At 52.1% G+C, this 13,168-nt stretch overlaps 1 protein-coding gene across 12 annotated transcripts in view; it reads left to right on the top strand.

Moving 5' to 3' along the window:
- The window catches only part of LOC102055775 (zinc finger protein 501-like), a 46,470-nt gene extending 33,323 nt beyond the window's left edge, over nucleotides 1-13,147 (top strand). For 6 of the 12 annotated variants that reach the window (XM_055712923.1, XM_055712918.1, XM_055712914.1 and 3 more), the window contains 2 exons: nucleotides 8,902-9,008; nucleotides 9,464-13,147. In XM_055712923.1, the coding sequence (XP_055568898.1) occupies nucleotides 10,298-11,716 (1,419 nt within the window). In that variant the 5' untranslated portion in view covers nucleotides 8,902-9,008; nucleotides 9,464-10,297 and the 3' untranslated portion in view covers nucleotides 11,717-13,147. Of the gene's footprint in view, nucleotides 1-344; nucleotides 425-8,901; nucleotides 9,009-9,463 lie in introns of those variants that run through there. The other 6 variants (XM_055712916.1, XM_014281229.3, XM_055712917.1 and 3 more) reach the window with 5 other exon arrangements.
- The last annotated feature ends 21 nt before the right edge of the window (nucleotides 13,148-13,168 follow it).

Below are 13,168 nucleotides of genomic sequence, written 5' to 3'. Positions count from 1 at the left end.
GCGCCCCGCCGCCTCCCTCCGCCGGCCTTGCCTGCTCCTCCCGGCGGGAGCCCCGGGCACCGGAGGGTGGCGGCGACCCGGCGGTCCCGCCCGGGCCCTGCAGCCTCCCTAGCCGCCTGGGGCGGGTCTCCGCTCCCCCGCCGCCTCTCGCATGGTGGCGAGAGGAAGCCTCCCTCCGGGGGCGGCCCTGCACAAGCACGGGGCAGCGCCGCCCGGAGACCCCCCGGCCCGGCGGAGGCGGCGGGGCCGCGGCCGGCGCAGACAGGGGTTAACACCAGCGAGCGGAGCGCACCGCACCGCCCCTCGCATCAGCGGCCCCGCAGCGCCGCCGCTCGGCCCCGCCGCCGCCCCCCGCCTCCCTTCGGCCCCGCCGCCCCCGCCTCGGCTCCGGCCCACCGCCGCCGCACACATGGCCCGGGCCCCGGTAAGTCCGCCGGGGGAAGGCGGCTCCTCCGCGCCCGCCGCAACAAAAGCGGGGCGGTGCCGGGGCGGGGGCGGAGGGGGCCGGGCCGGGCGAGCGGAGCCCCGCCAAGTAACGGGCCGGGAGCGCGGGGGTCTCTCGGGGCGGCCGCCGCGGTGGGACTGTCGGGGCGCCCGGGGGAGCGGGGCGGGGCGGGCACCCCGCGGGCTGCGGCGCTCGGTCGGGGCCGGCCAGGTGGCGGGGACCGCGCTCCGGCGGCGGGGAGCGGTCCGGTCCGGTCCGTCCGTGCGGGGGCGAGCGACTCCCGGCGGCCTGCAGCCCCGCCGTCCCGGTGGGAGGGCAGCCGGAGCGCGGCACGGGCCGTGGCGTCGTGGAGGGCCTGGCCGCAGCCATCTGCTCAGCAAAGCTCTTGCGTGCGGCTCGCTGAGCCCGGAGCCGGCACCCCGTGTGTACCGGCCCGCGGCGGGGCTGGCAGGGAGGGCTGCTGGCAGCAGTGCCCCGGCCGTGCCGCGGGAGCTGTCACTGCCCGGCGGCGAGAGGGGACGGGGGCCCCGGTGCCTCAGGCGGGGATGTGGCCGCTTGGGGAGCTTTCTGGGGAGAGGGGAACGCGCTGGTGTGGCAGGGTGAGGCCGGGGCAGCCTGCGGCTTGTTAGGGATCCCACCCGGCAAGGACTATGCCCGGGGCAGTCCTACAGGAAAGCAAGCAAGCACTCTTGCTCCAGGGCTTGCACGTTTCCCCTGTTACCTGCCTTCAGCCTTGGGAAAGGTTATGCTTCCCAAGACAAATGGAAGACTTTGAGATAGCCTTCCAAGTAGCTCTTCTAAGGATTTCCATCAATGGATAGAGACAGAGCCTGTATTTCGCTCACATGTGTTTGTGTCACTTAGGCAGCATAAAAAGAACAGGCGTCCCCAACTGTCTCCACGGGGATGTGCTTGGTGTTGTGCATCCTTGAGGAGAGCTGCCTTTGCCCCTGTCTCCTCACAGCCCTGGGCAGAAGAGATTCAGAGGAGGCTTGCGGGAGGAAAGGTGGATAGGGGATTCTCACTTTTAACGGTGGTCTCCTGAAAGCCAAAACCGACCAGTGCAGTTTAGAGCAGGTCTGAGGTAGCTCTAATTAATTCTGAGTGGAGATTTAGAAAACGGGAGCTGGTTCCTGAAGAGTTCCCACTCTGCTTTTAGCAGCGAGTGCTGCCTCCAGGTAGCTTCGCACTGTTTTACTTACAGATATAGCCAGTGTTTATAAAAGGAACAGCACTTCAGCCAAAGTTCCCATAAATCAGACTCTCTCATTTTCTGAGAGACACAAGAGGAGGTTCCTAATGTGAATGTTTATCCTGTGTGTTTCATAGCATCATTTCAGAAGTAGATGACAACCATGTGCAAACACTAACACAAGGAGAATGCTAGACTAGCAGTTCCCTTGCAGGGTAAGGCCTTCCTGCATTTAGAAAGCATGCCTTGTGTATATATGTATATATATTTATACATATATTCCCAAAGAATATTCTTCCCTTAATGCTTCTGGGCAGAAACACTTCTATTTGATTAAGAAAGGCCAGCGATCTCCCATGACATTCATTGAATGACACAACAAACCCATCTCTCTGCCGAGGACAGAGAGCTAGTCATGGTGACACAAGCAGGAAAAATGGATTATTTTTCCATTTTGCCTTGTTCAAGAATCGCCATTTCCCAAATTGAACAATAGTGAGTGAACAGTTTTATGGGAGAGGGCAATATCTCTTCAATGCAGTTATTTCCAAGCAGATAACATCTTTCTTATTGAATCCCAAGCAATGTTATTTCAGGTGCTTAGGTTTCCCCATGCACTTGGAAAAGATGGGTTTTCCCCTTGTTTCCCATACTGTTGGCATGGGGAAGCACTGTCGACTTTGACAGTGCCTCAGGCCTAGGAAGGAGGACTCCTTCTCTTGTTTTCATCTTCCCCTACATGCCCTCTGAAAGTGTATCTTACTCAACACCGTGTAGAAGAGCCACAACGGTTGATCCTCCTTTGCTGCTCACTTCTCTCTTCTGTTCCCTGTGTCAGCGCTGGTTGTCCACTGAGACACATTTGCATTGTTCAGGGCCATCAGCAGCTTCAGAGCAGCAGCCTGCAACTCTTCATCCCGTGCTGCCTTCCCCATGGTCAACAACTGCTGAAGTGTTTGCAGTGAACTCTGCACATGGGTATCTTGTAGCCTCAGGAGGACATCTTGGATGTCACTGGTGGACAGCTCTCCTTGCTGATGGCCACTGGCTGTCACCTCCATGGCATGTGGGTCAGAATGATTTAGTTGCATGCTACTTGATTGTGGCGTGCCCTTAGGTAAGGAGGTGGAGATCACAGCTACTCCTGTGTCAGGGCTGGAGCGGCCTGGCTGGGTGGTTGTGGGAAGTGTGGGGAAAAGGGGCTGGTTTCTGAAGATGCTGGACAACCCTGCATCACTGCTCGTGGTCATGTCATTGAAGGTTTGTGTGCTGTCCAGCTTGGCTTTGCTCTCTCCTGGGCATGCAATCCTCTGTGGAGGAGAAAACACACCTCTGTAGAGTCGGTGGTCTTCAGGAACAGGCACCCCCATCCTGTTCTGTGGGGTTAGCACTCACTATGTAATCCCATCTTTCCCACTCTCTACCAAAGATGAGCTCAAGAAAGGAAAGAAACCTTCTTTCCTTGTCAAGTCTCCCATAAGTCGTAAGTCATCCCCTGTGACTCTCAGTTGTCTTTACTTTCCTTTTCTTCTAGCCTGCATGAATCACCCATTCTCCTGTAGTAACCTAGATTGTCTCAACTTGTTTGGGAATAAGAGCTGGAGATATGGGCTGAGGTGATCCTCAAAGGTTCATTTTCTTGAAGAATACCTTCTGCAAAGTCTCCTTTTGGCATGTGGGTGCAGGTGCCATCAGTGTAAGCCCACCAGTCAGCTCGGTGATTGCCCCCAGAAGGCAGGCTGCCCATGGCTCTCTTCTATCCTCTCTGTCTTTCAGCCTACTCTTTTCCCACTTCCTCATTTTCAGGACTCTCCCTTTGCCCATTACTTGCCCAGAGCACACCATGGTCCTCAGGAAATAGCTGAATAACTCACCTTAATGAAATATCTTTTCCTAGTACAGCGATAAAAAGAAAAGGTGCAGAAGTTGGGGAAGGCAGAAATTCTTGGCAGTTCAGAGCATACGGGTCCTAGAAAGAGGCAAATAAAGACACAAACTTGGTGATAAACTATAGTGTTGGGGTCCCACTAGCCCTCAGCAATAACCTCACTGTTGAATGACATTGCTCCATTAAAACCCCCATGCCATTTGGGTGCCTCCCTGAACCCTGGTGAGAAACTCCACTGCTTCTTGGTCATCTCCATGACCCAAAGTGTGAGAGGAGGCTGGTCCTAGGGACATATGTGGATGCAATCAAGTGTGAGAGAGGATGCTCATGAGCAGAGGTGTCTTCTCCTCACTGCAGGACTCCTACCCACCCCTCTCCCCCACCAGCTTCTGAGAACCATCCCCACCCAGTGATCAGGTCCAGGGCTGGCCATGCAGGACCACCATCCATCTTGCTTGCCCTTGGGAGTCATGATGGCTTTACCCTCAGGGATGACTCCGTGGTTTTCGTACTTGTCCAGTCTCTGGACCAGGGGGTTCTGGCAGCCGTACAGTGCACGAAGGAGGCAAGCAGTGCTGGCGTGGCGGGCAGTCCGGAGAGACCTAAAGAACTCACGGTACTCTTGGTCAGAGAGTGGTGTTCCTGGCTGCTGCGCCTTTGCACCCCAAGGGCCAGCTGTGCAGCCCCAAGCCATGAGCACTGGTGAAAAAATAAAATGCAAAGAGTCAGAGAGAGAAGGAAACGCTAACCATGGCACATTCAGAAGAGCTGGAGGGCTGAACCTAGATCTCTGTTGCTTTCTCAGGGTGGAGGATCCAGCACAGGGAAAATGCAATAACAGGCTCAAGACAGGGGGTCCAGAGCTGGGGAAAACCTGCTCCACCCATGTTGAAAGGGTGTGGTATTTTGGGGACAATACATGGCTGAGAGCCCTTGACCAAAGCTCTGGAGATTAAAATCTTGAACTGGGAGAAATATCTTGGCAGTCATGGCTGAAACTGCAAATGTACCTCTGCTGTCGGGGCTGGATCAAGGATACTCTTTCCTTTCAAGATTTTAGCCTCTGCAGGTTCTGTTCCTCTGGGTAAGTTGGTCCAGACCCCCTGAGTTAATGGAGCGTGCTCCAGTGGACATGTGTATGCCCTTACAATGGTCCAAGCATTCACTGAACCATTATGCAAAACTTCAAGTCAGTTCTTCCCTGTACATTATGAAAGCTTGTGAAATCAAACCTTTGGAGGTTAGTTGTGCCCAAAGAAAAGCTTCATGTGCAATCATAATTTCACCTCCTCTTGCATACGCTTTTTATACATTTTTTAAATACACAGCAACCTACTCTTCTTTCCTAAAGACTTGGCAGCTCTTTAAGTGTAGAGACTGGACCTGCTCTGGCAAGGAATCAGTTTCCTAGGTTAGGCACTTACTATTTTCAGGACACCTGCCTCATTTCCCACAGCTTGGAAGGTGTATGGAAGAATGAATCAGGAAGACACTGGAAGGGCATGGATAGTTTTGTGGATACTCTTCCAACAAGTAGGTTTTATTTTTGGCTACACAACAGAGGCTCCTGTAGGATGCTAAACAAGTACCAGGTTTCGTAACATATTATTAATGGCATTTTCCTTTACCTTCTGGGTTGCCATTTATAGGAAGGCTGAGCTCTCTTGCAGTTTTGGAATCTGCATATGGTGTATTTTGAATGGCAAGTAAGTGCTACATTAACGTATGTACTCTGAGAAGCCAGGGCTGAGATATCTCAAACTGAGATTCTAGAAGTAGTGGATGTTTTTTACTTTAATCCCTCACTGACCTCATTTTGCCATTTGCAAAATCCCTATAAGCCTATTAATAGCTGTGAAGCTCTAAAACATAGAGTATGTAAAAAGTTCATGAGGAAATGAGCCATTCTGTCTATAGCAGAGTTCAGGTAAATAAATTGGAGTCAAACACTGAACAGTAAGGGTGACATAACGTACTGAATAAGCTGCTCATTAGAAAGGTGGTGTCCATCCAGGGACTAAAGAAGATAAAACCCATGTGAAAACAGTGAAGCCAGCTAATTAAAGTGCTGGGTTACTATGTCCATACATGACAGGAACAAATCTAATGTTCCGAAGTGACTGTGATTCAGGCATGCTCCAAGTTTGACTTTGCAACTTCTGTAAAAGTCTCTTAACCTGTAATATCTTTTTTTTAAAAAAAAAAAAAAAAGAAAAGAAAAGAAAAACTTCCTCGTGGCCTATATCTGGTTAACATCTATGCCATTTTATTAAGACCTATCCGTCTGTAGATGCAGCAGGGTTAAACAAAAGCATGTAACTTTCTTCCCAAGAGGACACCAGGGGCTGTCGCAGTGAGGCAGTAGGAGAGGACAGCACACCGCTTTGCCAGGTGACTGGGGGTGGGGGGTTTGCAGAAAGCAGGGAACGAGGAGACTGTGAGATGTGAGACCCCTCCATGGCCTCCTGATAGGATGTGGCCAGAGCAGCCTGGCCTTTCTATCCATTGCTTTCAGATATATCCCTTTCTGTTTGCCTTTACTCAAGGTCCTCTCTCAGATCCTTTTCTCCTGCCACCCCAGTTGTATCACCTGGCCAGCTCCTCCCTTCTGGCTTTGTAGGTCAAGTCTAATCTCTGCCTTTGTGCTCATGTCTGGTCAGCTCGAGCCCTCCTCCCTGGCTCCTGGGTCACTCTCTGGCCCTCCTCAATGAATAAAATACCAGCTCCAATGGGTGAAGACTGGCAAAATTTTAAACATCCCAGATCTTTCCACCTGAGGTGTTCGAGGGTGCTCCTGTCTCTTCCCCTTGTGTCCAAACTGCCAAAGCTGAGGGGTGATGGGGAGGGGTAAAGAGCAGCCAGGTCGGCTGCCCTTCCTCGCGGCCTGGCCTGACGGAAAGGCATTTCCTACTCACCAGACAGAACCAGACAGGCCCAGTTCGCCCACATCACGCCGCGTGCGGTGCCTGTAACAGCCTGGGGTCCCTGCCCTGCTGGAGGTGTCGCCTCTGCTGCTCGGCCCGCCTCCCACTGCCGCATCAGGTTTCCAGGCAGCGGGCGGTGGCGGTGGCGTTGCTGTGGTGTCACAGCCCCTCAGTGCCAGCTGTGCCTCCCCTCCTGCCCCAGCGCCGCCCGCTGGGTCCGTGCTGGGGGAGGCAGCGGTGGCCGCCTGCCTGAGGCTGAGCTCGGGCACAGGCCGTCCCCGGCGGGGTCTGCCCTCCTCCTCAGTGCCGCTGGGCCCAAACTCAAGATTTATCCGAGTTCGGTTTCCCCAGGGTGACATGCACTGCAGCTTTCTGTTCTCCATGTCTCTCCTGCTTCCTCAAGGCTTGCGGTGGTCTTAGTGGTGGCTCGTCCACCCCCGGCCAGCCACGTCCTTCATCCTTCACGGGGCAGCCCCTTGGCCTCTATCTGTCCATCTTCACAGGAGCTCAGCACAGCCCGTCACCTCCCTGTGCTGCTGGTCACCTCTCTGGTTCCTCAGTCGGCCTCACAAGGACTGGGTTACCTCGTCAGGCCTGGGGACTTGCCTTTGTCCAAACGTGGCTGCTCTGCAGGCTGGCACCTTGTCCCTGTCTGGTGCTCGGTGGTGGTCCAGGTTTCACATCTTGTTTAGGGACAGATCTTTACTACCTGTTGCACAACACGCTTTTCTGTTGTATCCCACAACTTGCCTGGCTCTATGCAACATCAGTCATCTCCTGCAACCATCTTCTGCCTTCTGTAGGTGCTCACCTACCATTTTAGGGTGCGTGTTGACCACGTGCTTACAGTGGCTCTCAAACAACAGCAGGACGGGACTGAACCAGAAGGACACATTTCCCCTAAAATTAGAAGGATGGTTCAGCAGGGTCAGGCTCACCTACAAAGTGGTACTGCCTTGTAGGTGGATGAGTGTTGTCTGGGGAGAGAGACCTCAGGCTTCCCTGCCTCTTACTTGGGATCAGCACCTGCAGCTGCAGCCTGCTGCTGGGAGGAGTGGAAACACCCTCTCCCCAAGGGATGATGCCCACCAAATCCACTGTGGAGGAGGCAGTGGGGAGCAGCAAGGACAGGACTCCAGGCTGAGGCAGAGCCAACAGAACGCCAGTTTTCCATTTTATCAGGAGCTTTCTTTTATCATGGTGGTGTTATGCAGCCAGGGAAATCTTCCCTCTGTCTTTGGGAGGGTCTGGCAACTGACGTCTATTGCAGTACTCTCCTCTGGTACACCACTGAGCAGCCAGTTCAGTTTGTTTCTCACTTTGAAAGGAAAAGATGCTGGTTTACATTTCTTTTTCTTATGAACACCCAGTCATGAATAATTTTACATTCGTTCCTAGTGGCATGGTGGGAATCCACATGACCAAAATGGTGCAACGCCATTGCAGAGCTGGCATTCACATGTGTAGGTTTTAAGCGTTTTCTTTGTGTAACCTGTACATTTCTAGGACATCACTGAGCCCTCAGAATCTTAAAAAGCCTCTGTACAAACACCACTGCACAAACGTAGTGCTAAAGCTAAAAATGGGTGACCTAATTTCCTATCCCTCAAACTGCCCTCCTGCACGGTGTACTTCTGCTTGAAAAAGTGATCCTTGAGAGGTGGGGTTGCATGTTGGTGGTCAAAACTGGCCAGAATAAATCATCTTGGTGTTCCTGCATAAACAGCTGTGTGTGACTGGGTTTTTTCTGCTCACTACCAGCCCTGTAAACTCCATTTGGAATGAGGCAGCCAAATTGCCAGTTTTCTGGAGCACAGGACTGGAAATTCTGCCTTTGGACTGCTTCTGTCAATAATGTGTGAGCAGAGCAAAACCTCTTCTCTTGCCCAGACCTGTGCGTGCTTAGCTGAGCCACTGAGACCAACCAAGCAAAATACGCCTTCAGTAAAGGCAATAAATGGGACTTTAGACAGACGCAGAAAACAGTCCAGTTGTGAAGGTGGCATTTTTTCTCCGGCTGCAGAACAGAACTGCATTAACTACATTATGTTCTCATTTAGTTCACTAGGAAGAAAGGCGATGGAGAGAAAATGGTTTGAGGAATCAATATATTTCTTATACAAAACTTAATAGGAGACATTTTTGGTCTGGAAGCACAGCAGGAGGAACATCCAGACACTTGTGAGTAGGCAGCAAACTGGCAGGCAGCTCTCCACAGCATGTGTAGTTGACCCCATCTTTGCTATGTGAGCTGGTTATGGGACCCAAACAGTGGTGTCACGGTGTGCGTGGCAGAACAGACAGTAGTGACCCTTACTCATCTTTCTGGGTATGATTTTCCTCTGGTCAAGGTTGCTTTTGTCTCCTAAATACTTAGTCTCCTGTAATCTCACTCTACAGCACCACTACTATGACGGGTATTTATTACATCTGTTTTCTTTCCTCTGATCAGGATCTGCAGTCCCTGACTTGGCTTTAAGCTCCTGGATGAAGTGAAGAGAAACAGCTTTGTGGCCAGAAGCAGCTAAACACCAGGACAGTAGAGAGATTGCTCACAAGGTAGGAAATTGAATAGAGCATGTCTGGGAAGGGAAGGGAAGAGCTGAATGCTGAAAATTTGGTGTGTACTGTGCTGCACGCTCCATACACACCCTGCCTCTTCTGCTCCTGTACTAGATAGATTCTGCTTTCGAGAAGATGCATAGATAGGATATGATAAAGATGAAACACACTTCTGGGGTACCTAATACCCTTTCAAAAAGACCCTATCCAAAATGAAATTAAATCCTGAGTATTTTTCAGCAAAGATTATACTCAGAAAGTTAGCAGCATAACTAACCACAGTGTGGCTTTTTCTTCTTTTCACACTGACAACATTTTTAATGTTTTACTGGTCAGTTCACTGCCTTGAGGTGCATGCCTTGGGCCAGTGCTATACCTTTATTTGTACTACAAATGTTTTTTAGCCCCGAGTGTTGTAAACACAGTGCAGTTGTGTCTTCCAAAATCTGCAGATCACCTGAATCAAAACCTGAAGGATTTATCCTGCTGCATTTACCTCATATTCTGACCTCCTACACGTAAGAGGATGATGTTAACTCTGTAAGCGGTACCATCTAGCTAACTGGCTAACCTCATACTCCAGCAGCCATTTCCAAGGTGTCTTCTCCATGAGTATAACTAACAAAAAATCAGGATCCTCTAAATGTTTCAGTCCAAATATTCATTCCCATTCTTGACTAATAAAATAGTTTATCTTTACACTCGCCTGTCTGTTCTGTAGACAAAACCTAGATACAATTTGCTGCAGAATATGTAGGGCTTTCTTTTTAAGGGAAAGGGCTATGACTATAAAGAAGAAAGAAAATAGTCTACTGGGCAGGGGTGGATGTTCCTGTGGTGTTGGCTGCTTCCTTCCTTGATCAAGCATGGGAACGCTGCAAGACGAGCGGCAATTCACAGGCAATAGGAAAAGAAGCAGCTACAGGGGGGTTGTTGAGGAGAGCAGTGGTGGTGCTCCTCTAACCTCGCTAGATGTAGGAACTTTGAGGACAAGCAAGTGACAAGTTTTGTCCTTTAGGGCTGTAACTTTATGATAGGGGACCCTCTTTGCAATCTGTGCCACAGTGGCTGCCCATCCTCGGATCACACTACCTTCCCGCACTCCTCAGTCTCCATGCCCTCACTCTGCCCAGAGAACATACTGAGGGGCTGGCTCCTTTGCTGTTAGCCAATGGGTGGCTGATGTGCAGCAGGTCTCTGCAGTTGCCCTGTTTGGACTTCTCCCTCAGAGAAGAGCAGGTTATTCATTGCTAGTTCCTCTGTTCGTTCCAGCAGGTGACAGGACCATGGGTGACACACAGAAGGGCGAGCTTCCTCTGGAAAGTCCTGTGAGAGCTGAACTGCATCTGTTCTCCTCCAAAAAGCTCAAAGGAGATAACCTCCAGGACACCGACCAAAGACAGGACCACAAGCAGGAGCTGGAGACAGAAAGTGAGGTGGAGACATCTTTTGGAAAGAGACAAGGAATGCTAACTCCCTGTGGGATGGAAGTTTGGGAGTGTGAGGACAGTGGCAGAGCCCACATCAGCAAGGTTATCCTTGCTGGGGACAAGCCACCACCCCTGTGTAGGAATGGTGCCATTTGGACTCAGCAGGTGGGAGAGAAAACCTACGAGTGTCCTGAGTGTGGGAAGAGCTTCAGCCGGAGCTCATACCTGAGCCAGCACCAGAGGATCCACCTGGCAGAGAAACCCTTCAGCTGCTCCGAATGCGGGAAGAGTTTCACCCGCAACTCGGACCTGATCAAACACCAGCGGATCCACACCGGCGAGAAGCCCTACCAGTGCAATGAATGCGAGAAGACCTTCAGCCAGAGGTCCAATGTGATCAGGCACCAGCGGACTCACACAGGAGAGAGACACTACCAGTGCAATGAATGCGGGAAGAGCTTCAGCCAGAACTCGCATCTCATCGTCCACCAGCGAAGCCACAAGGGTGAGAAACCCTTTAATTGCCCCCGGTGTGAGAAAAGCTTCAGTGACCGCTCTTCCCTGATCATACACCGGAGAGTCCACACCGGAGAGAAGCCCCACAAGTGCCAGGAGTGTGGGAAGCGTTTCCGGGACAGCTCGGCCATCATTCGACATCAGAGAATCCACACAGGAGAGAAACCATACGAGTGTACTGAGTGTGGGAAAACCTTCCGGCAGAGCTCCTCGCTGGTGACCCACATGCGAACGCACACAGGCGAGAAGCCCTACAAGTGCCCTGTGTGTGGGAAGGGCTTTAGCCAGAGCTCGGCGCTCACCACTCATCGCCGGATCCACGGGGGGAAGGTCTTGCCCATGTACCATGGTGGCCTCCTGCCCAACCCCTACCAGTGCACTGAGTGTGGCCGGAGGTGCAGTGACCGCTCCACTCTGGCCAAGCACCAGACCACGCATGCCGAGGAACGGCCCTACATCTGCGTGGAGTGCGGGGACAGCTTCCGGCGGAGCTCGGCTCTCAACGTGCACCTGAGGATCCACCGTGGGGAGAGACCCTACAAGTGTGAGGAGTGCGGAAAAACGTTCAGGCACAGCTCAGCCCTCGGTGCCCACCTGAGGATCCATGCAGGAGCCAAGCCCTATGAGTGCAGCGAGTGTGGGAAAAGCTTCCGGAAAAGCTCAACACTTAAAATGCATTTGAAAATCCATGCAGCCAAGAAACCTTATAAATGTACAGTGGGTAGGAGAATGCTCACGTCGTGCTCACTTCTGCCGTAAGGGCTAGAGCAGATGTTCAGAGCAGGAAGCAAAAGCAGTGTTTGGAGGTACGTGAAAAAGGTGGGTGATGAGAACCACGGTGGGAAGAGACTGACTGGAGACACAGTAACTCTGGGTGTCAGGGCTGGGTGCTTAACTCCAGTGGCACAAAACCCCTTGGGAGGTCTGGAAGCAGGGAGCTAGTCCTAAGAGCCGAGCACTGGTGGTTTAGGGAGAGTGCTGAGAGCCTGAGGAACGGGCACCAGCTTCTGGGTGCATTGGGGATTGTGAATTTGTAGTAGAGTAACAATTGGGAGAATCAGGTTTGTAAAATAACTTTACAGTTACAGAGGAGATCAAAATAAAAAGTTCCATGTTGATTCTGACTCAAAACTTTGGCTTGTTAGATACTGTAGTAGTCTTAGGAACTCTCTTTTTTATTACCTTCCCTTATTTTTCATGAATGTAGTAAGTTTACCCAGTGTTTGACAAGGTGCTTCCAAATCTTTTGAGTCTAAGACTTCGGAGCTGAACTTCAATCTACATGTCTCTTCTTGCTTTTTTCCAAATGTTACATGGGACAATGAATTCCTACCTCAGCACACAAAGCCTGAGTGACATGATAGCTGAGTAATGCAAAACTGTTGTGGCTGTTTCCAGAAAACATGGATGCGCATGTCCAGTTGGAATGCTGCCCGTTGTCTGTGGCAGCTTCTCCCAGATTTGTCCTTGCTGGTTTGAAACACCTTCCAACTCGGGACATCAACAAAACATGGGCAAAAATGTGGCCTTACCTTATTTAACCAAAAAAAAAGTACGTCCCCTCCCCTGAAGTTGTAGCGTGAATATGATGAATATGGTATATGATGAATTCCTACTGGTAATCGAGACTGTTTGCAATTTTGTAGCCCTTTTTATGGTGGAGTACTCTTCTTTAGCCCACTATTGTTTGTGAAGTATTGACATACAAAGTTCAGCGTTAACAGTTAGGAATGCTATATTTGCATTTATTACTATGCTACTGACTGTATATTACACAAACCTCCTCTGTATTGCTATGTTTTATTACTAGCTATGTGTTTCCCTCCTGAGTAAAACCTTTTTTCCCCCGCATCTTCCCGCTTTCTGTCCTTGGACCTGACGGGAGCGGAGTTGCGCCGGGGCCCTGCCCCACGAAGCCGGGGCCAGGAGGTCGCTAAGGCCGTCGGGCTGGGGGGGCGGCCGGGGCGCAGCCGGGGAGCCAAGGCCGGGCTTCCTCAGAGCCCGGGGCTGGCGAGCAGCCCCCGCCGGCCCCTGCGGGACAACGCTCGGCAGAGGCGGCACGGCGGTGCTGCTAATGCCGGGCGGGCGGCCGGGGCAGCGGGGCCTGGGGCCGCACCGACGCGGCAGCCCGCGGCTTCCCAGGCGCCGCGTAGCGGGAGGCACGGCCCGGCGAACGGCCGGGGGCCACGCTCGTCCCACCGGCACGGCACG

Source organism: Falco cherrug, chromosome 5 (assembly GCF_023634085.1).
Source record: "Falco cherrug isolate bFalChe1 chromosome 5, bFalChe1.pri, whole genome shotgun sequence".
NCBI lineage: Eukaryota > Metazoa > Chordata > Aves > Falconiformes > Falconidae > Falco > Falco cherrug.
This window is presented reverse-complemented; position numbering and strand designations above follow the sequence as displayed.